Below are 20,315 nucleotides of genomic sequence, written 5' to 3'. Positions count from 1 at the left end.
TCCAAAGTTTTGTAGGTTGGGTTGATTGGCCATGCTAAATTGCCCCTGAGTGTGAGGGGGATCAGCAGGATAAATATGTGGGGGTTACGGAAATAGGGCCTGGGTGGGATTGTGGTCGGTGCAGACTCGATGGGCTGAATGACCTCCTGCTGCACTGTAGGGATTCCATGATTCTATGATTCCATTTTCTCTCCACAGATGCTGTCTGACCTGCTGAGATTTTCCAGCAATTTCTGTTTTTGTTTCAGATTCCAGCGTCCGCAGTATTTTGCCTTTATCAACAGGTAAATGGATGGTTTGGTGTGCCACCATCCCATAGGGGTGAAGAAGTGCCTGGCTTCACATCCTACTTCCTCATCAGATGTAAGACCAGGGTCACAGTAAGGTCGCGACAAGAGATCTCAAATCCCCCTGGTGTTTGGCGACTGCAACTCAAAAATGCACATGTGAAAGTTTATTTATTAGTCACAAGTAGGCTTATATTAACACTGCAATGAAGTCAATGTGAAAATTCCCTAGTCGCCACACTCCTGTTCTGGTACACTGAGCGAGAATTTAGCATGGCCAATGCACCTAACCAGCACGTCTTTCGGACTGCGGGAGGAAACCGGAGCACCCGGAGGAAACCCACGCAGACACGGGGAAAATGTGCAGACTCCGCACAGACAGTGACCCAAGCCAGGAATCGAACCCGGGTCCCTGGCGCTGTGAGGCAGCAGTGCTAACCACTGTGCCACCGTGAAAGGGGAGATGATTGGCCATGTTGCATCTACTAAACAGTCTATTGACCAATAGTCCCTCTCAGCTGCATGGGGAGGTGGTGGCGTAGTGGTATTGTCACTGCACCAGCAATCCAGAGACCCAGGGTAATGCTTTGGGGACCCAGGTTCAAATCCCACCACAGCAGATGGTGAAATTTAATTCAATAAAAATCTGGACTTTAAAAATTCAATGATGGCCATGAAACCATTGTTGACTGTCCTGAGACTCCACCTGTTTCACTGATGCCCTTTCGGGAAGGAAATCGGCCGTCCTTACCCGGTCTGGCCCACATGTGACTCCAGACCCACAGCAATGTGGCTGATTCTTAATTGCACCACAGGGATGGACAATGAATGATGGCCCTGTCAGCAACACCCACATCCCATGAACAGGGTGGCACGGTGGCACGGTGGCACGGCGGCACGGTGGCACAGTGGCACGGTGGCACGGTGGCACGGTGGCACGGTGGCACGGTGGCACAGTGGCACGGTGGCACAGTGGCACGGTGGCACAGTGGTTGGCACTGTTGCCTCACAGCACCAGGAACCCGGGTTCAGTTCCCGGCCTCGGGTCACTGTCTGTGCAGAGTCTGCACATTCTCCCCGTGTCCGCGTGGGTTTCCTCCGGGTGCTCCGGTTTCGTCCCGCAGTCCGAAAGACGTGCTGGTTATGTGCATTAGCCATGCTAAATTGCCCCTTAGTGTCAGGGGGATTAGCAAGGTAAATACATGGGGTCATGGAAATAGAGCTTGGGTGGGATTGTTATCGTTGCAGGCTCGATGGGCCAAATGGCCTCTGTCTGCACTGCAGGGATTCTATCTCTACATTGAATGGAGGGATGCCATAGTGAAATTATCAATGGAAGGGAAAACGAACATGGATTGGAGATGGAGGGAGAATCACATGCACAGATTGGGAATGATAATTCTGCCCTTGTTGTAGAAAGTTATTAGCCTTTTGCAATTAATGATGGAGGCCAGGTTTAGCCAGGGATATCCTGTGGGGCAAAGGATAGGCTCTCTGCTCTTCACATCCACTCCAGTATTGGTGGCCATGGAAGGCGTGTTTATCACACAGTCAGATTGAGTATCAACTTGCAAATCCTCCCAACACTCGGCAATGGAAGGCAGAGGGGCTCCTTGTCGGACATTTTCGATGCACAGTAGTGGCCCCTCAAGCTATAAGTCTCGAGTGACCCCTCCCAGGAAAGTCAAACTCTGGAAAACAGATGTAACCGTGCGCTTTGCCTGCCCCGTGTATCAGTGAATGTATGACGTGGAGATGCCAGCGTTGGACTGGGGTGGGCACAGTAAGAAGGTTAAAGTCCAACAGGTTTATTGGAATCACGAGCTTTCGGAACGCTGCTCCTTCATCAGGTGAGTCCTGAGGTGAGGAGTCAGGTGAGGAGAGTCACCTGATGAAGGAGCAGCGCTCCGAAAGCTCGTGATTCGGTGAATGTAGGGATTGGCCAAGCCTGTGAGCAACAAGGTGCCTCCCACATTGTGCAATATGGCAGAATTAGAGGCAGAGAAAGGAAGATACGAATGTACCTCTTGTTGTAGAATCACAGAATCCCGACAGTGCAGAAGGAGGCCATTCAGCCCTTTGAGTCTGCACCGACCACAATCCCATCCAGGCCATATCCCCATAACCCCATGTATTTACCCTGCTAACCCCCTGACACTAAGGGGCAATTTACCATGGTCAATCCACCTAACCCGCGCATCTCTGGAGCTGCTGAACTCTTTCTCTGAAGCCTCTTCAGCAGAACCAATGCCTGTTTCCTCACCACAGAGTGAGATTGTTGATGTCACAGGCAAGGCTAGCACTGATTGCATGTCCTTGAAGAAGGTGTTGGAGAGTCATGATGACTGGCCACAGTCCGTGTGGGAGAGGAACTCCCACAGTGCTGTTGGATAGGGAGTTCCAGGATCCTGGCCCGGCATCCCAGGAAGGAATCTGCATGTCAGGGTTCTTTCATGTTACTGAATGGAGCTGCTATCAGGTGTAGCAATGGCCTATAACCCTGCATCACCAGGTCTACTCACAGACCTGGGTCATCCAATCACCTTGCAATGTACTGGCCTATCATAAGAGGCAAAATCTGTCACCAATGTCTACTCAAGAAGTCAGGAGTGTGATGGAATACTCCCCACTTGCCTGGATGGGTGCAGCTCCAACAACACTCAAGAAGCTTGACACCATCCAGGACAAAGCAGCCCGCTTGATTGGCACCACATCCACAAACATCCACTCCCTCCACCACCGACGCTCAGTAGCAGCAGTGTGTACCATCTACAAGATGCACTGCAGCAATTCACCAAAGATCCTTAGGCAGCACCTTCCAAACCCATGACCACTTCCATATAGAAGGACAAGGGCAGCAGATACATGGGAACACCACCACCTGCAAGTTCCCCTCCAAGCCACTCACCATCCTGACTTGGAAATATATCGCCGTTCCTTCGCAATCACTGGGTCAAAATTCTGGAATTCTCTCCCTAACGGCATTGTGGGTCAACCCACAGCACGTGGACTGCAGCAATTCAAGAAGGCAGCTCACCACCACCTTCTCAAGGGCAACTAGGGATGGGCAATAAATGCTGGCCAGCCAGTGACACCCATGTCCAACAATTGAATAAAATTAACAGTCTGCTTTTGTTGTGTGTGTGCATGTGAGTGTGTATGTGTGAGCGTGCATGCATGGCACGTGTGCGTGGCGTGTGGGTGTGTGTGTGCACGTGTATGTGCGTGCGTGTATATGTATGTGCGTGCATGTGTGTGCGTGCATGCGTGCATGTGAGTGTGTGTTAGTGTATGCATGCATGTGTGTTTGTGTGTGTGTGTGTGTATATGTGCGTGCATGTTTGTGTGGATGTGAGTGAGCGTGTGTGTGTTAGTGTATGTGCATGTGTGTGTGTGCGTGCATGTTTGCGTGCATGTGAGTGTGTGTGTGTGTGTGTGTGCATGTGAGTGTGAGTGTGTGTGTGCATGTTTGTGTGCATGTGAGTGTGTGTGTGTGTGTGCATGTGAGTGTGTGTGTGCATGTGAGTGTGTGTGTGTGTGTGTGTGCATGTGAGTGTGTGTGTGTGTGTGTGCATGTGAGTGTGTGTGTGCGTGTGCATGTTTGTGTGCATGTGAGTGTGTGTGTGTGTGTGTATGTGGGGTCCTTGAGAGCTGATGTTCAGGTAAAGATAGCTTGCTTATTAGGAGTTACCAGATGCTCCAAGCACATTTTTAGAGCATTGCAGGGCTGTGGAATGGAAGGCCGCAGATATTCGAACTGTTTCATAAAAAACTCAAACGTACTTATAAATATTGGCTGAAAAGTGTCTTTAGGTTCAACAAACAACCAGAAAATCAATGCACATAAATGAGCCGGTGCCTTAGAGGGAGGAGGGGAGAGAGAGAAAAGCCACAGGCTGGAGAGAAAGCAATTCATTTTCGATAGAATACTGTTTTCAGTTCGACTCAAATATAATTCATCAATTTTGCCAAAACTAAAAGGTGCAGGTTGGGGAGTCCAGAGCGAGGGGTTATAGTCTGAGAATAAGGGTCCCTTTAGGACTGAAGTGAAGAGAAATTTCTTCACCCAGAGGGTGGTGAATGTTTGAAATTCATAGAATCATAGAACCCTGCAGTGCAGAAGGAGGCCATTCGGCTCATCGAGTCTGCACCGACAAGAATCCCACCCGTAACCCCACAGACTTAACCTGCTAACCCCTCCTGACACTAGGGGCAATTTAGCATGGCCAATCAACCTAACCTGCACATTTTTGAACTGTGGGAGGAAACCAAAGCACCTGGAGGAAACCCACGCAGACACGGGGAGAACATGCAGACTCCACACAGACAGTGACCCGAGGCCGGAATTGGACCCGGGTCCCTGGCACTGTGAGGCAGCAGTGCTAACCACTGTGCCACCGTGCCGTTCACTACCAAAGAAAGTAGTTGAGGCCAAAACGTTGTGTAATTTCAAGAAATTGGATATAGCTCTTGAGGCTAAAGAGATCAAAGGATATGGGGGTCGAGGCAGGATCAGGGATTGAATTTGATGATCAGCCATGATCATAATGAATGGTGGAGCAGGATCGAAGGGCCGAATGGCCTCCTCCTGCTTCTAGTTTCTACGTTTCTACTATCTTAAGGTTCCGTCATGTTGCAATCATAGAATCCCTCCCTGAAGGAGGCTATTCAGCCCATCGAGTCTGCACCGACCACAATCCTACCCAGGCCCTATCCCCATAACCCCACATATTTACCCTGCCAATCCCCTGACATTAAGGGTCAATTTAGCATGACCAAACAACCTAACCCGCACATCTTTGGGCCATGGGAGGAAACCGGAGCACCCGGAGGAAACCCACGCAGACACGGGGAGAAGGTGTAAACTCCACACAGACAGTGACCCAAGCCGGGAATGGAACCCGGGTCCCTGGCACAGTGCTAACCACTGTGCCACCGTGCTGCCCCAATGTTTCGGTCTAACCTGCGTTGGCGAGTTGATTGTTTTAATTACAATCATGCCTTACCTCCTTCTTTCACTCCTAAACATCCTTTCAACTCGTGCAGCGAAATGGATTTGTCCTCGTTCAGGTCGCAGTAGTCGGTGAATTTGCGCCCGCATTTCTTTGGCTTGGCTTTCTTCCTTAGGAAGCGTTTAAACGGCTTCATTTCCTTCTTGTGGATGTTGTTGCTGCCGTTCTTGTCCAGTTGGCCAAAGTACCAGTGAACGACCCGCTCCTCCAGCGTGTGGTTTGGGTCGGGTTCTGGGAACCTGCATCAGTAACACACACACAGGGTCATGACTGACAACCGGGCCGGTGAATAAACACAGCTGTGGTGCAGTGCTCGCCTCGTGATTACCTTCCGCTGACAGGCAGCAACAAAGAGCTTTGACTGTTCAATAGCTTCAGATGGTTTCAGCTTCACTGACTCACGCGGGACAAGAAACAACACAGCAAAGCAGCACAACAAAGGAGCGGGACACTCCTGCCGACAGCAACCTGAATGAAGCAGCCTCAGTCAAGGGCTTTAATAGATTATTTGCCATTTGACAAAGAGGATGTTCCTTTATCCTACAAACTCAATTGAATTTGAAGGGTTTCGTCACCAGATGCTGGGGTGGAGGGGATGAACCCCCCAGGCAAAGGAAAACATTTCAAAGACTAGGGCAGCACGGTGGCACAGTGGTTAGCACTGCCGCCTCACAGTGCCAGGGACCCGGGTTCAATTCCTGCCTCGGGTAACTGTCTGTGTGGAGTCTGTACATTCTCCTCGTGTCTGCATGGGTTTCCTCCGGGAGCTCCGGTTTCCTTCCACAGTCCAAAGATGTGCAGGTTAGGTGGATTGGCCATGCTAAATTGCCCCTTAGTGTCTCAAGATGTGCAGATTAGGCGGATTGGCCATGCTAAATTGCCCCTTAGTGTCTCAAGATGGGCAGGTTAGTTGGATTGGCCATGCTAAATTGCCCCTTAATATCCAAAGATGTGCAGGTTAGGTGGATTGGCCATGCTAAATTGCCCCTTAGTGTCTGAAGATGCGCAGGTCAGGTGGATTGGCCATGCTAAATTGCCCCTTAGTGTCCAAAGATGTGCAGGTTAGGCGGATTGCCCATGCTAAATTGCCCCTTAGTGTCTCAAGATGTGTAGGTTCGGTGGATTGGCCATGGTAAGTTGCCCCTTAGTGTCTCAAGGTGTGTAGGTTAAGAAGATTAGTCAGGCAAATACTTGGGGTTACATGGCGTGTGTAAGATGCTCTGTTGGAGAGTCGCTGCAGATGTGATGGGCCAAATGGCATCCTTCTGCCTGTAGGGATTCTATGATTCTATGAGAAGAATTGCATTTAGTGCCTTTAATGCTCTTGGGGGAATCCCAAAGCATTTCGCAGTCAATGGGGGATTATTTTTGAATTGTGGTCATTGCTGTTTGGTGGGGAAATAGAGTAGGCAACTTGCTCACAACGATAAGATGAAAGAGCGAATCTGTTTTGGTAGGGTTATATTGAGGGGTGAATGTTGGCCAGGTCACTGAGGGAAAGTCCCTTGCTCTTCTTTGACTAGTGCTTGAGGAATAGTTGTCCCGCAACAGACATGGGCACAAGGCAGGCGCGCAGAGGAGGTGGGGCAAGGCAATCGTCGACATCCGCCTCCTTCTCCTGACCGGTACCCAACCACCCCCAGCTCAGAGGGTGCAAGTGGATAGGCAAGCAGCTAGTCAGGGGTCTCCTCCTTCGAGAAGGGGAAGTTGAGAGAGGATTTAATGGAGGCATTCAAAATCGTGTGAGGCAAGACAGAGGAGATGGAGACAAACAGGGAGATAGAATCATAGAATCCCTGCAGTGCGGGAGGAGGCCATTTGGCCCATCGAGCCTGCACCAACAACAATCGCACCCAAGCCCTATCCACGTAACCCCACGTATTTACCCAACTAATCCTCCTGATACTAAGGGGCAATTTAGCATGGCCAATCAACTGAACCCACACATCTTTGCATTGAGGGAGGAAACCGGAGGACTCAGGGGAAACCCCCGCAGACACGGGGAGAACATGCAAACTCTGTACAGACAGTGACCCAAGCCGGGAATTGAACCTGGATCCCTGGCGCTGTGAGGCAGCAGTGCTAACCGCTGTGCCACCGTGCCGCCCCTAGATGGTGGCATATTGATAATATCACTGGGTTTATAATCTAGCAGCCCAGGCTAATGGTGTTGCGATACAGGCTCAAATCCTTCATTGAAACTGTTTCATTCAACCAATTAAAACAAGAAAGCTGGAATGGGGATTGGATCAGCCATTACTGATTCTATCATCGATTGTCAGAAAAACCCATCTGGTTCACTAATGTCCCTTTCGGGAAGGAAATCTGCCGTCCTTACCTGGTCTGGCCTACACGTGACTCCAGACCCACAGCAATGTGGTTGACTCTTAATTACCCTTCAGGGATTGGGGACAAACGAGCATTCCTTTAGCTATTTAGGCCTAATCCTCTGGAATTCCCTCCCTTTCTCTGCCTTAGAACCAAAGAATCCCCGCAGTGCAGAAGGAGGCCATTCGGCCCATCGAGTCTGCACCAACCACAATCCTATTCCCGTAACCCCTCATGTTTACCCTGCTAATCTCCCTGACACTAGGATCAGTTTAGCATGGCCAATCCACCTAACCCGCACATCTTTGGACTGTGGGAGGAAACTGGAGCACCCGGAGGAAACCCATGCAGATACGGGGAGAACGTGCAAGTTCCACATAGACAGTGACCCAAGGCCGGAATTGAACCCAGATTCCTGGCGCTGTGAGGCAGCAGTGCCACCAATGCCGCTTCTTTGGTAATGATCCTTAAAAACTAGCTCTTTGGCCATCTACCCTATTGTCTCCTTTGGCCTGGTGTTAATTTTAATCGGATTACGGTGCTGTGCTGTACCTTGGGACCTTTTACTATATTAAAGGTGTTATATAAATGCAAGTTGTTTTTTGCTGGAAGTGGGCCTCTTAACACTTCCGACTGCAGCTTATGAAGGGAAAGTAGCTGTGAGCCATTAACTGCAGTTTTATACCATAACATTGAGTCAAATGTTCTTCTTTCAGTGAAGTTCCATTCTATTCAATGACAGCTCAGTGAGATGAGCAGAACCATGGCTGGAAGAACTACAGTAGATTAAAAGTGACTACAAGCTTATATGAAAAGCTGGAAGTTGCCCTGATTTCTCCAAGCAGCAGAAATCTATTGTGAACAATGTCGAGTTATCATCAAGGATAAATAGCACAGATCCCAACTGCAAATCAATGCAGTTGAACCTTTGGAATCTAAGTCAAAGAACAAAGAACAATACAGCACAGGAACAGGCCCTTCGGCCCTCCAAGCCCGCGCCGCTCCCCGGTCCAGGATTGAATCCTGAATCCAGGATCCCCGCCCAATTTTCCAGCCTATCTACATACCAATATCCTATCCACCGAGCTGTCCCTCACAGCTACGATGCTTTGTTCATTACAACCTATTAACTTACCCCCACCCCCCCATTCCAGACCATGTGATCTCCAGGGAGAGGCGAAAACCCAGAGTGAAAAACCCCAGGGCCAATATGGGGAAAAAAAAATCTGGGAAATTCCTCTCCGACCCCCTGAGGCGATCGAAACGAGTCCAGGAGATCACAATGGCCCCGATCGGAAAATGCTTCCCAACCCTAGTCATTTCCACTTCCACGAACACCATATGAATTCCCTGCCCCCGAGACAGGTTCCCAACTATCCGCAGTCTCACTCTGTACTGGCACCAGCAAGATGATCGTAGAATGAAGCCTTGAAACGAGAAACCAGGAACAATTAGCCCGCGCCGCTCCCTGGTCCAAACTAGACCACTCTTTTGTATCCCTCCATTCCCACTCCGTTCATATAGCTGTCTAGATAAGTCTTAAACGTTCCCAGTGTGTCCGCCTCCACCACCTTGCCCGGCAACACATTCCAGGCCCCCACGACCCTCTGTGTGAAATATGTCCTTCTGATATCTGTGTTAAACCTCCCCCCCTTCACCTTGAACCTATGACCCCTCGTGAACGTCACCACCGACCCGGGGAAAAGCTTCCCACCGTTCACCCTATCTATGCCTTTCATAATTTTATACACCTCTATTAAGTCTCCCCTCATCCTCCGTCTTTCCAAGGAGAACAACCCCAGTTTCCCCAATCTCTCCTCATAACCAAGCTCCTCCATACCAGGCAACATCCTGGTAAACCTCCTCTGTACTCTCTCCAAAGCCTCCACGTCCTTCTGGTAGTGTGGCGACCAGAACTGGACGCAGTATTCCAAATGCGGCCGAACCAACGTTCTATACATCTGCAACATCAGACCCCAACTTTTATACTCTATGCCCCGTCCTATAAAGGCAAGCATGCCATATGCCTTCTTCACCACCTTCTCCACCTGTGACGTCACCTTCAAAGATCTGTGGACTTGCACACCCAGGTCCCTCTGCGTCTCTACACCCTTTATGGTTCTTCCATTTATCGTGTAGCTCCTCCCTACATTATTCCCACCAAAATGCATCACTTCGCGTTTATCAGGATTGAACTCCATCTGCCATTTCCTTGCCCAAATTTCCAGCCTATCTATATCCTTCTGTAGCCTCTGACAATGTTCCTCACTATCTGCAAGTCCTGCCAGTTTTGTGTCGTCCGCAAACTTACTGATCACCCCAGTTACTCCTTCTTCCAGATCATTTATATAAATCACAAACAGCAGAGGTCCCAATACAGAGCCCTGCGGAACACCACTAGTCACAGGCCTCCAGCCGGAAAAAGACCCTTCCACTACCACCCTCTGTCTTCTATGACCAAGCCAGTTCTCCACCCACCTAGCCACCTCCCCCTTTATCCCATGGGATCCAACCTTTTTCACTAGCCTACCATGAGGGACTTTGTCAAATGCTTTACTAAAATCCATATAGACAACATCCACGGCCCTTCCTTCGTCAACCATTTTGGTCACTTCTTCAAAAAACACCACCAGGTTCGTGAGGCATGACCTCCCCCTCACAAAACCATGTTGACTATCGTTAATGAGTTTATTCCTTTCTAAATGCGCATACATCCTATCTTTAAGAATCTTCTCCAACAACTTCCCCACCGCGGACGTCAAGCTCACCGGCCTATAATTACCCGGGTTATCCTTCCTACCCTTCTTAAATAACGGGACCACATTGGCTATCCTCCAATCCTCTGGGACCTCACCTGTGTCCAGTGACGAGACAAAGATTTGCGTCAGAGGCCCAACGATTTCACCTCTCGTCTCCCTGAGCAGCCTTGGATAGATTCCATCAGGCCCTGGGGATTTGTCAGTCTTTATATTCTCTAACAAACCTAACACTTCCTCCTTTGTAATGGAGATTTTCTCCAACGGTTCAACACTCCCTCCGAGACACTCCCAGTCAACACATCCCTCTCCTTTGTGAATACCGACGCAAAGTATTCATTTAGGATCTCCCCTACCTCTTTGGGCTCCAAGCATAAGTCCCCACTTTTGTCCCTGAGAGGTCCGATTTTTTCCCTTACAACCCTTTTGTTCCTAACGTATGAATAAAATGCCTTGGGATTCTCCTTAATCCTGTCTGCCAAGAACATTTCGTGACCCCTTTTTGCTCTTCTAATTCCCCGTTTGAGTATTTTCCTACTTTCATTATACTCCTCCAGAGCTCCCTCCGTTTTTAGCTGATTGGACCTAACATACGCCTCTCTTTTCCTTTTGACCAGTCCCTCAATTTCCCTGGTTATCCACGGTTCTCTAATCCTACCCTTCCTATCCTTCTTTTTTACAGGCACATGCTTGTCCTGTAGCCCTAACAACCGTTCCTTAAAAGACTGCCACATACCAGATGTGGATTTACCCTCAAACAGCCTCTCCCAATCAAGAGCTGCCAATTTCTGCCTGATCCCAATAAAGTTAGCCTTCCCCCAATCCAACACCTTACCCTTGGGACACCACTCATCCTTTTCCATCACTATCCTAAAGCTAACAGAATTGTGGTCACTATTTGCCACATGTTCCCCAACCAAAACTTTGAAGACCTGACCGGGCTCATTCCCCAGCACCAGGTCCAGTATAGCCCCCTCTCTAGTTGGGCTGTCCACATATTGTTCCAACGAACCCTCCTGTACACATTTTACAAATGCCTCACCATCCAGAGTCCCTGCCCTCAGCGATTTCCAGTCTATACCAGGGAAATTGAAGTCTCCCACTACAACAACCCTATATTTCCTGCACCTATCCAGCATCTCCTGACATATCCATTCTTCCACTTCCCTTGGGCTGTTGGGGGGCTTGTAGTACACCCCCAACATAGTGACTGCGCCTTTCCTGTTTCTAAGCTCCACCCAGAGTGACTCGCTACACGACTCCTCCGAATTGTCCTCCCTCTGCACCGCTGTAATATGCTCTCCAACCAATACCGCTACTCCCCCACCTCTTTTGGCCCCTCCTCTGTCTCGCCTAAAACACTTGTACCCTGGAATATTCAGCTGCCAGTCCTGTCCCTCTTTCAACCAAGTCTCTGTCACCGCAACCACATCCAAATTCCTCGTGCGCATTAAGGCCCCAAGTTCGTCTGTTTTACCTGCTACGCTCCTTGCATTGAAGTATAAGCACTCCAGACCCCCAGGCTCAGTGAGGTCGTCCTCCCCCAGAGTGCTCTTCTTCTTTGCCAGCCTTGTCCCAGCCCCAAGCTCGTCCCCAGCCACCACACTTATAGACCTAATAGTTTGATCCTCACCCCCCTGCCATACTAGTTTAAACCCCCCCGAACTGCACTAGCAAAGCTCCCAGCCAGGATATTTGTGCCCTTCCAACTTAGTTGTGACCCCTCCCTCTTGTCTTGTCATTAAAGTCATTAAATGTGTATTTGTGTGTGTGTGAGTTAGAGAGGGAGAGAGACCAGGTTAACTAAACAGGGGAAAGGTTACTGGAGACAGGTTGTCTGTGAGGTCTAAGAGATGAAAGGTTAAAGTTTGTTAGGTTTGTGCATTTGTAGTGAGAGACAAGATGAGATTGCGTTACAAATTAATAGGTTGGATCTAAAGGGATCTTTAGGGGTTTTAGTTCAGTCGGGCAGCATGGTTGGTACAGGTTTGGAAGGCCGAAGGGCCTGTTCCTGTGCTGTAATTTTCTTTGGTCTTTGCTCTGAAAATTTGCATTGGGAGATAAGTGGGACTTTTTTTCAGCGATTGAATTTATTTGATTTGATTTGATATGATTCATTGTTGTCACATATATTGGGATACAGTGAAAAGTATTGTTTCTTGTGCACTATACAGACAAGACATACCGTTTATAGACATGGGCAGCACGATGGCACAGTGCTTAGCACTGCTGCCTCACAGAGCCAGGGACCCGGGTTCGATTCTCGGCTTGGCTGTCTGTGTGGAGTTTGCACGTGCCCCCCGTGTCTGTGTGGGTTTCCTCCGGGTGCTCCGGTTTTCTCCCGCAGTCCAGGTTAGATACATTGGCCATGTTAAATTGTCCCTTAGTATCAGGGGGATTAGCAGAGTAAATATGTGGGTGCTTATGGGGATAAGACCTGGGTGGGCCCTATGGGCCAAATGGCTTCCTTCTGCTGTAGTGATTCTATTCTATGATTCTACATAGGAGTTTAATGTAATTTCAAAAGGGAGTTCAGGGGTGACAAGGAACATGTACACCTCGCAGGAGTTTTATGAGTGAAGAGGGGAAGGTATTGTAAATGTTACTGATCTGAAAGTACAGGACAGTCCTCTATGACTCTATAGAGGGCATAGGTTTAGGGTGAGAGGGGAGAGATACAAAAGGGTCCAGAGGGGTAATTCTTTCACGCAGAGGGTGGTGAGTGTCTGGAACAAGCTGCCAGGGGTAGTAGTAGAGGCAGGTACAATTTTGCCCTTTAAAAAGCATTCAGACAGTTACATGGATAAGGTGGGTATAGAGGGTTATGGGCCAAATGTGGGTAATTGGGATTGCTTTGGTGTTTAAAAAAAAGGGTGGCATGGACAGGTTGGGCCGAAGGGCCTGTTTCCGTGCTGTAAACCTCTATGAAAGTACAGGCAAAATAGAAAACACAAGAGATTTTTATATTCAGAGAAGAGGTGTTCAAAGAGATGTTTCAGGATGATGAAAGCTGAGGTGAAAGGAGGAAAAGGTATTTCAGGAAAGAGATGTAGAACTGGTTGAGTTGCTGTGGGGGAAAGTCCTGAAGGTTCCTTCATGTGGGATGCTGAGAAGTTTTGAATTGGAGGCAGCCCCCTGCCCCCCTACCCCTCTCCCGCCCCCTACCCCCCCCCCCCCCCACCTCCCCCCCCCACCCCTCCCCGCCCCCCCACCACTCCCCCGCCTTTTGGAATGCCACATCAAAGTGGAAGCATCTGGGAAATCGTGAGGTGTACCTTTATTAACGTGACAACAGTTCTTTAACCTGGGTAATATTACTGTATTTTTACTGGATCCTTTCTGGTTGTATCACAGCTTGGTATGGCTCCTGCTCTGCCCAAGACCACAAGGAACTACAAAAGGTTGTGAATGTAGCCCAATCCATCACACAAACCAGCCTCCCATCCATTGACTCTGTCTACACTTCCCGCTGCCTCAGCAAAGCAGCTTTCATAATTAACAACCTCACACACCCCGGACATTCTCTCTTCCACCTTCTTCTGTCAGGAAAAAAATACAAAAGTCTGAGGTCACGTACCAACCGACTGAAGAGCAGCTTCTTCCCTGCTGCCATCAGACTTTTGAATGGACCTACCTTGTATTAAGTTGATCTTTCTCTCCACCCTAGCTATGACTGTAACACTACATTCTGCACTCTCTCCTTTCCTTCTCTATGAACGGTATGCTTTGTCTGTATAGTGCGCAAGAAACAATACTTTTCACTGTATGTTAATACATGTGACAATAATAAATCAAATCAAATCCAATGGTTAAAATGTATAAGAGGCTGTTGCCAGAAAGGGTGTACTTTTTGGGGGGGGGGTGGGTGGTGTTCTTTAAGACCGTTTTAACTGTTTAACTTGTATCTTGTGTGTGTAAGTTATTTTTTCTTTAATAAATCTCTCAAGTTTTGAAACTAGTCATAGAGTCATAGAGGTTTACAGCATGGAAACAGGCCCTTCGGCCCAACTTGTCCATGCTGCCCTTTTTTTTAAAAACCCCTAAGCTAATCCAAATTGCCCGCATTTGGCCCATATCCCTCTATACCCATCTTACCCATGTAACTATCTAAATGCTTTTTAAAAGATAAAATTGTATCCGCCTCTACTACTACCTCTGGCAGCTTGTTTCAGACACTCACCACCCTCTGTGTGAAAACATTGCCCCTCTGGACACTTTTGTATCTCTCCCCTCTCACCTTAAACCTATGCCCTCTAGTTTTAGACTCCCCTACCTTTGGGAAAAGATATTGACTATCTACCTTGGCTATGCCCCTCATTATTTTATAGACCTCTATAAGGTCACCCCTCAGCCTCCGACGCTCCAGAGAAAAAAGTCCCAGTCTATCCAGCTTCTCCTTATAACTCAATCCATCAAGTTCCGGTAGCATCCTAGTAAACCTTTTCTGCACTCTTTCTAGTTTAATAATATCCTTTCTATAATAGGGTGACCAGAATTGCACACAGTATTCCAAGTGTGGCCTTACCAATGTCTTGTACAACTTCAACAAGATGTCCCAACTCCTGTATTCAATGTTCTGACCGATGAAACCAAGCATGCCGAATGCCTTCTTCACCACTCTGTCCACCTGTGACTCCACTTTCAAGGAGCTATGAACATGTACCCCTAGATCTCTTTGTTCTGTAACTCTCCCCAACGCCCTACCATTAATTGAGTAAGCCCTGCCCTGGTTCAATCTACCAAAATGCATCACCTCGCATTTGTCTAAATTAAACTCCATCTGCCATTCGTCAATCCACTGGCCCAATTGATCAAGTTCCTGTTGCAACTGGAGACAACTTTCTTCACTGTCCACTATGCCACCAATCTTGGTGTCATCTGCAAACTTACTAACCATGCCCCCTATATTCTCATCCAAATCATTAATATAAATGACAAATCGCAGTGGGCCCAGCACTGAGGCACACCGCTGGTCACAGGTCTCCAGTTTGAAAAACAATTCTCTACAACTACGCTCTGGCTTCTGTCAAGAAGCCAATTTTGTATCCATTTAGATACCTCACCCTGGATCCTGTGAGATTTAACTTTATGCAACAACCTACCATGCGGTACTCTGAAGGAAACTCTGAAGGTTTTACTGGTGTTCTATGCTTTTGAGGTCAGTAGCTCTTTGTCCTGTTTTTCAGAATTAAGCTAAAGGTTTATGATCAAGTGGTGAGCATTTGAAATGTTATAGCATACAAGGCTCCAGATCAAATGCTGGAAAATGGGATTAGAATAGATATATGCTTGTTGGCCAGCGCACACACAATGGGCCAAAGAGCCTCTTTTTATGCTGTTAAACTCTGTGGTTGGAATTCCCGGCCGTTATATTGTGATATATATAAATGATTTGGAAGAAGATGTAACTGGTGTAATCAGCAAGTTTGCGGATGACACGAAGATGGCTGGACTTGCGGATAGCGAAGAGCATTGTCGGGCAATACAGCAGGATATAAATAGGCTGGAAAATTGGGCGGAGAGGTGGCAGATGGAGTTTAATCCGGATAAATGCGAAGTGATGCATTTTGGAAGAAATAATGTAGGGAGGAGTTATACAATAAATGGCAGAGTCATCAGGAGTATAGAAACACAGAGGGACCTAGGTGTGCAAGTCCACAAATCCTTGAAGGTGGCAACACAGGTGGAGAAGGTGGTGAAGAAGGCATATGGTATGCTTGCCTTTATAGGACGGGGTATAGAGTATAAAAGCTGGAGTCTGATGATGCAGCTGTATAGAACGCTGGTTAGGCCACATTTGGAGTACTGCGTCCAGTTCTGGTCGCCGCACTACCAGGAGAACGTGGAGGCGTTAGAGAGAGTGCAGAGAAGGTTTACCAGGATGTTGCCTGGTATGGAGGGTCTTAGCTATGAGGAGAGATTGGGTAGACTGGGGTTGTTCTCCTTGGAAAGACGGAGAATGAGGGGAGATCTAATAGAGGTGTACAAGATTATGAAGGGTATAGATCGGGTGAACAGTGGGAAGCTTTTTCCCAGGTCGGAGGTGACGATCACGAGGGGTCACGGGCTCAAGCTGAGAGGGGCGAAGTACTCGGGCCGCAACTGTTTACCATTTATATAGATGATCTGGAGGAGGGGACGGAGTGTAGGGTAACGAAGTTTGCAGACGACACAAGGATAAGTGGAAAAGTGAATCGTGTGGAGGATGGAGAAGATCTGCAGAGAGATTTGGACAGGCTGAGTGAGTGGGCGAGGATATGGCAAATGGAGTATAACGTTGATAAATGCGAGGTTATACACTTTGGAGGAAATAATAACAAATGGGATTACTAGCTCAATGGAAACAAATTAAAACATGCTACCGTGCAAAGGGACCTGGGGGTCCTTGTGCATGAGACGCAAAAGCCCAGTCTGCAGGTACAACAGATGATCAAGAAGGCAAATGGGATGTTGGCCTATATTGCGAGGGGGATAGAATATAAAAGCAGGGATGTCTTGATGCACCTGTACAGGGCATTGGTGAGGCCGCAGCTGGAATACTGTGTGCAGTATTGGTCCCCTTATATGAGGAAGGATATATTGGCATTGGAGGGAGTGCAGAGAAGGTTCACCAGGTTGATACCGGAGATGAGGGGTTTGGATTATGAGGAGAGGCTGAGGAGATTGGGTTTGTACTCATTGGAGTTTAGAAGGATGAGGGGGGATCTTATGGAGACTTATAAGATAATGCGGGGGCTGGATAGGGTGGAGGCGGAGAGATTCTTTCCACTTAGTAAGGAAGTTAAAACTAGAGGACACAGCCTCAAAATAAAGGGGGGTCGGTTTAAGACAGAGTTCAGGAGGAACTTCTTCTCCCAGAGGGTGGTGAATCTCTGGAATTCTCTGCCCACTGAGGTGGTGGAGGCTACCTCGCTGAATATGTTTAAAGCGCGGATGGATGGATTCCTGATCGGTAAGGGAATTAAGGGTTATGGGGATCAGGCGGGTAAGTGGTACTGATCCACGTCAGATCAGCCATGATCTTATTGAATGGCGGGGCAGGCTCGAGGGGCTAGATGGCCTACTCCTGCTCCTATTTCTTATGTTCTTATGTTCTTATATAACTCAGATATCAGAGGGACGTCTTTTACACAGAGGGTGGTGGGGGCCTGGAATGCGCTGCCAAGTAGGGTGGTGGAGGCAGGCACGCTGACATCGTTTAAGACTTACCTGGATAGTCACATGAGCAGCCTGGGAATGGAGGGATACAAACGATTGGTCTAGTTGGACCAAGGAGCGGGACAGGCTTGGAGGGCCGAAGGGCCTGTTTCCTGTGCTGTACTGTTCTTTGTTCTTCTTTGTTCTTTATTAATGCCAGCGGGATTCTCCAGACCTACCAGCAGTGCTCGCCTGCCCGTGGGTTTCCCGGTGGTGTGTGGTGACACCAATGGGAAGTCCCATTGACAGCGGTGGGACCAGAGAATCCCACCGCTAGTGAACAGGATGCTACGCTCGGCCACCAGAAAACACACGACTGGGAGGCTGGAAAATCCAAAAAGTAAAGTAAAGTTTATTAATTAGTGTCACAAGTAAGGCTTACATTGACACTGCAATGAAGTTACTGTGTAAATCCCCTAGTCGCCACACTCCGGCGCCTGTTCGGGTACACTGAGGGAGAATTTGGCATGGTCAATGCACCTAACTGGAGCACCCGGAGGAAACCCACGCAGACACGGGGAGAATGCGCAGACTCCACACAGACAGTCGCCCAAGCCGGAATCGAACCCGGGTCCCTGGCGCTGTGAGGCAGCGGTGCTAACCACTGTGCCATCGTGCCACACTTTCAGCAATTTGCCACACAAAACATTTCAAAACTTAACCTGTAAGGGCGAGTCCATCTAATGGCAGGTGCCTTGAATCATAGAAACACTACAGTGCAGAACGAGGCCATTCAACCCATTGAGTCTGCACCAACCACAATCCCACCCAGGCCCTATTCCCGTAACCCCACATAGAACATAGAACAACTACAGCACAAACAGGCCCTTCAGCCCACAAGTTGCGCCGGTCATGTCCCTACCTACCTAGGCTGATAAATAGACTTACCTATAACCCTCAATCCTATTAAGTCCCATGTACTCATCCAGAAGTCTCTTAAAAGACCCTATCGAGTTTGCCTCCACCACCACTGACGGCAGCCGATTCCACTCACCCACCACCCTCTGAGTGAAAAAATTACCCCTGACATCTCCTCTGTACCTACTCCCCAGCACCTTAAACCTGTGTCCTCTCGTAGCAACCATTTCAGCCCTGGGAAAAAGCCTCTGAGAATCCACCCGATCTATACCTCTCAACATCTTGTAAACCTCTATCAGGTCACCTTTCATCCTTCGTCTCTCCAAGGAGAAAAGACCGAGCTCCCTCAACCTATCCTCATAAGGCATGCCCCCCAATCCAGGCAACATCCTTGTAAATCTCCTCTGCACCCTTTCTATGGCTTCCACATCCTTTCTGTAATGAGGCGACCAGAACTGAGCACAGTACTCCAGGTGGGGTCTGACAAGGATCTTATAAAGCTGCATCATTATCCCCCGACTCCTAAACTCAATCCCTCGATTGATGAAGGCCAGCACACCATACGCCTTCTTAACCACCTCCTCCACCTGCGAGGCCGATTTAAGAGTCCTATGGACCCGGACCCCAAGGTCCTTCTGATCCTCTACACTGCTAAGAGTCTTACCCCTGATATTATACTCCTTCATCCCATTTGACCTGCCAAAATGGACCACTACACATTTATCCAGGTTGAAGTCCATCTGCCACTTCTCCGCCCAGTCGTGCATCCTATCTATGTCACTCTGCAGCTTCTGACATCCCTCCAAACTTTCCACAACACCACCAACCTTCGTGTCGTCGGCAAACTTGCCAACCCATCCCTCCACTTCCTCATCCAGGTCATTTATGAAGATGACAAACAGCAAGGGTCCCAGAACAGATCCCTGGGGCACTCCACTGGTGACCGACCTCCATTCAGAAAAAGACCCATCTACAACCACTCTCTACCTTCTGCAGGCAAAGCCAGTTCTGAATCCACAAGGCAACAGCCCCTTGGATCCCATGCCCTCTCACTTTCTCAAGAAGTCTTGCATGGGGGACCTTATCGAACGCCTTGCTGAAGTCCATGTAAACCACATCTATCGCTTTTCCTTCATCAATGTGTTTAGTCACACATTGACCCTGCTAATATTTACCTTGCTAATCCCCCCTGACACTAAGGGGCAATTTAGCACGGCCAATCCACCCAACCCGCACATCTTTTGGACTGTGGGAGGAAACCGGAGCACCCGGAGGAAACCCACGCAGACACGGGGAGAACGTGGAAACTCCGCACAGTCACACAAGCCAGGAAACGAACCTGGGTCCCTGACGCTGTGAGACTGCAGTGCTAACCACTGTGCCACTGTGCCACACACCCCAGAAAAATCCACACGCACTACTTCACACTCCCAACAGGAAATATGATCCTATCTGATGACACGGGCAGGGGCGAGGGTGGGGGGGTGGGGGGGCGGGGGGGGGGGACTTTCCGGCTTCCCTCAAGTGAGACTGGAAAATCCCGCCCGAGGTCAGCAGACATTTCCATTGCCCGCCCCCCCGTAACCGCTCAGATTCCATGGTGGGCGTGGGCGGCAGAATTCCGGCCTGGGAGTTTTATGTATATATTGTGTGAACTTTGTTAACTTCCTGCATTGTTGATTTAAACTGGAGATAAATTACACTTAATGAGACCTCCAACTGCCAAACAACGGGCGCCCGAATGGAGAGTCACATGTCCAGACTTCAGTACATTGGGTAGTAAGACCCGTTATACTTTAACATTGGTGAGTGGCAGAATCATTTAACATCAATAAAAAAGGAACCATATGTGTGGACCTGTAAATATCACTGCCTGT

General features: G+C 48.7%; 1 protein-coding gene across 4 annotated transcripts in view; it reads right to left on the bottom strand.

Annotated features, from left to right (window-relative positions):
* smoc1 (SPARC related modular calcium binding 1) overlaps positions 1-20,315 on the bottom strand; it is a 248,746-nt gene that overhangs the window by 20,823 nt on the left and 207,608 nt on the right. For 3 of the 4 annotated variants that reach the window (XM_078233396.1, XM_078233394.1, XM_078233395.1), the window contains exon 11: positions 5,294-5,538. In XM_078233396.1, the coding sequence (XP_078089522.1) occupies positions 5,294-5,538 (245 nt within the window). Of the gene's footprint in view, positions 1-5,293; positions 5,539-20,315 lie in introns of those variants that run through there. The other variant, XR_013499985.1, reaches the window with a different exon arrangement.

Source organism: Mustelus asterias, chromosome 18 (genome assembly GCF_964213995.1).
Source record: "Mustelus asterias chromosome 18, sMusAst1.hap1.1, whole genome shotgun sequence".
In the NCBI taxonomy this organism is placed as follows: domain Eukaryota; kingdom Metazoa; phylum Chordata; class Chondrichthyes; order Carcharhiniformes; family Triakidae; genus Mustelus; species Mustelus asterias.
Note: the sequence above shows the minus strand (reverse complement) of the source record. Positions and strands in the feature narration are given on the sequence as shown.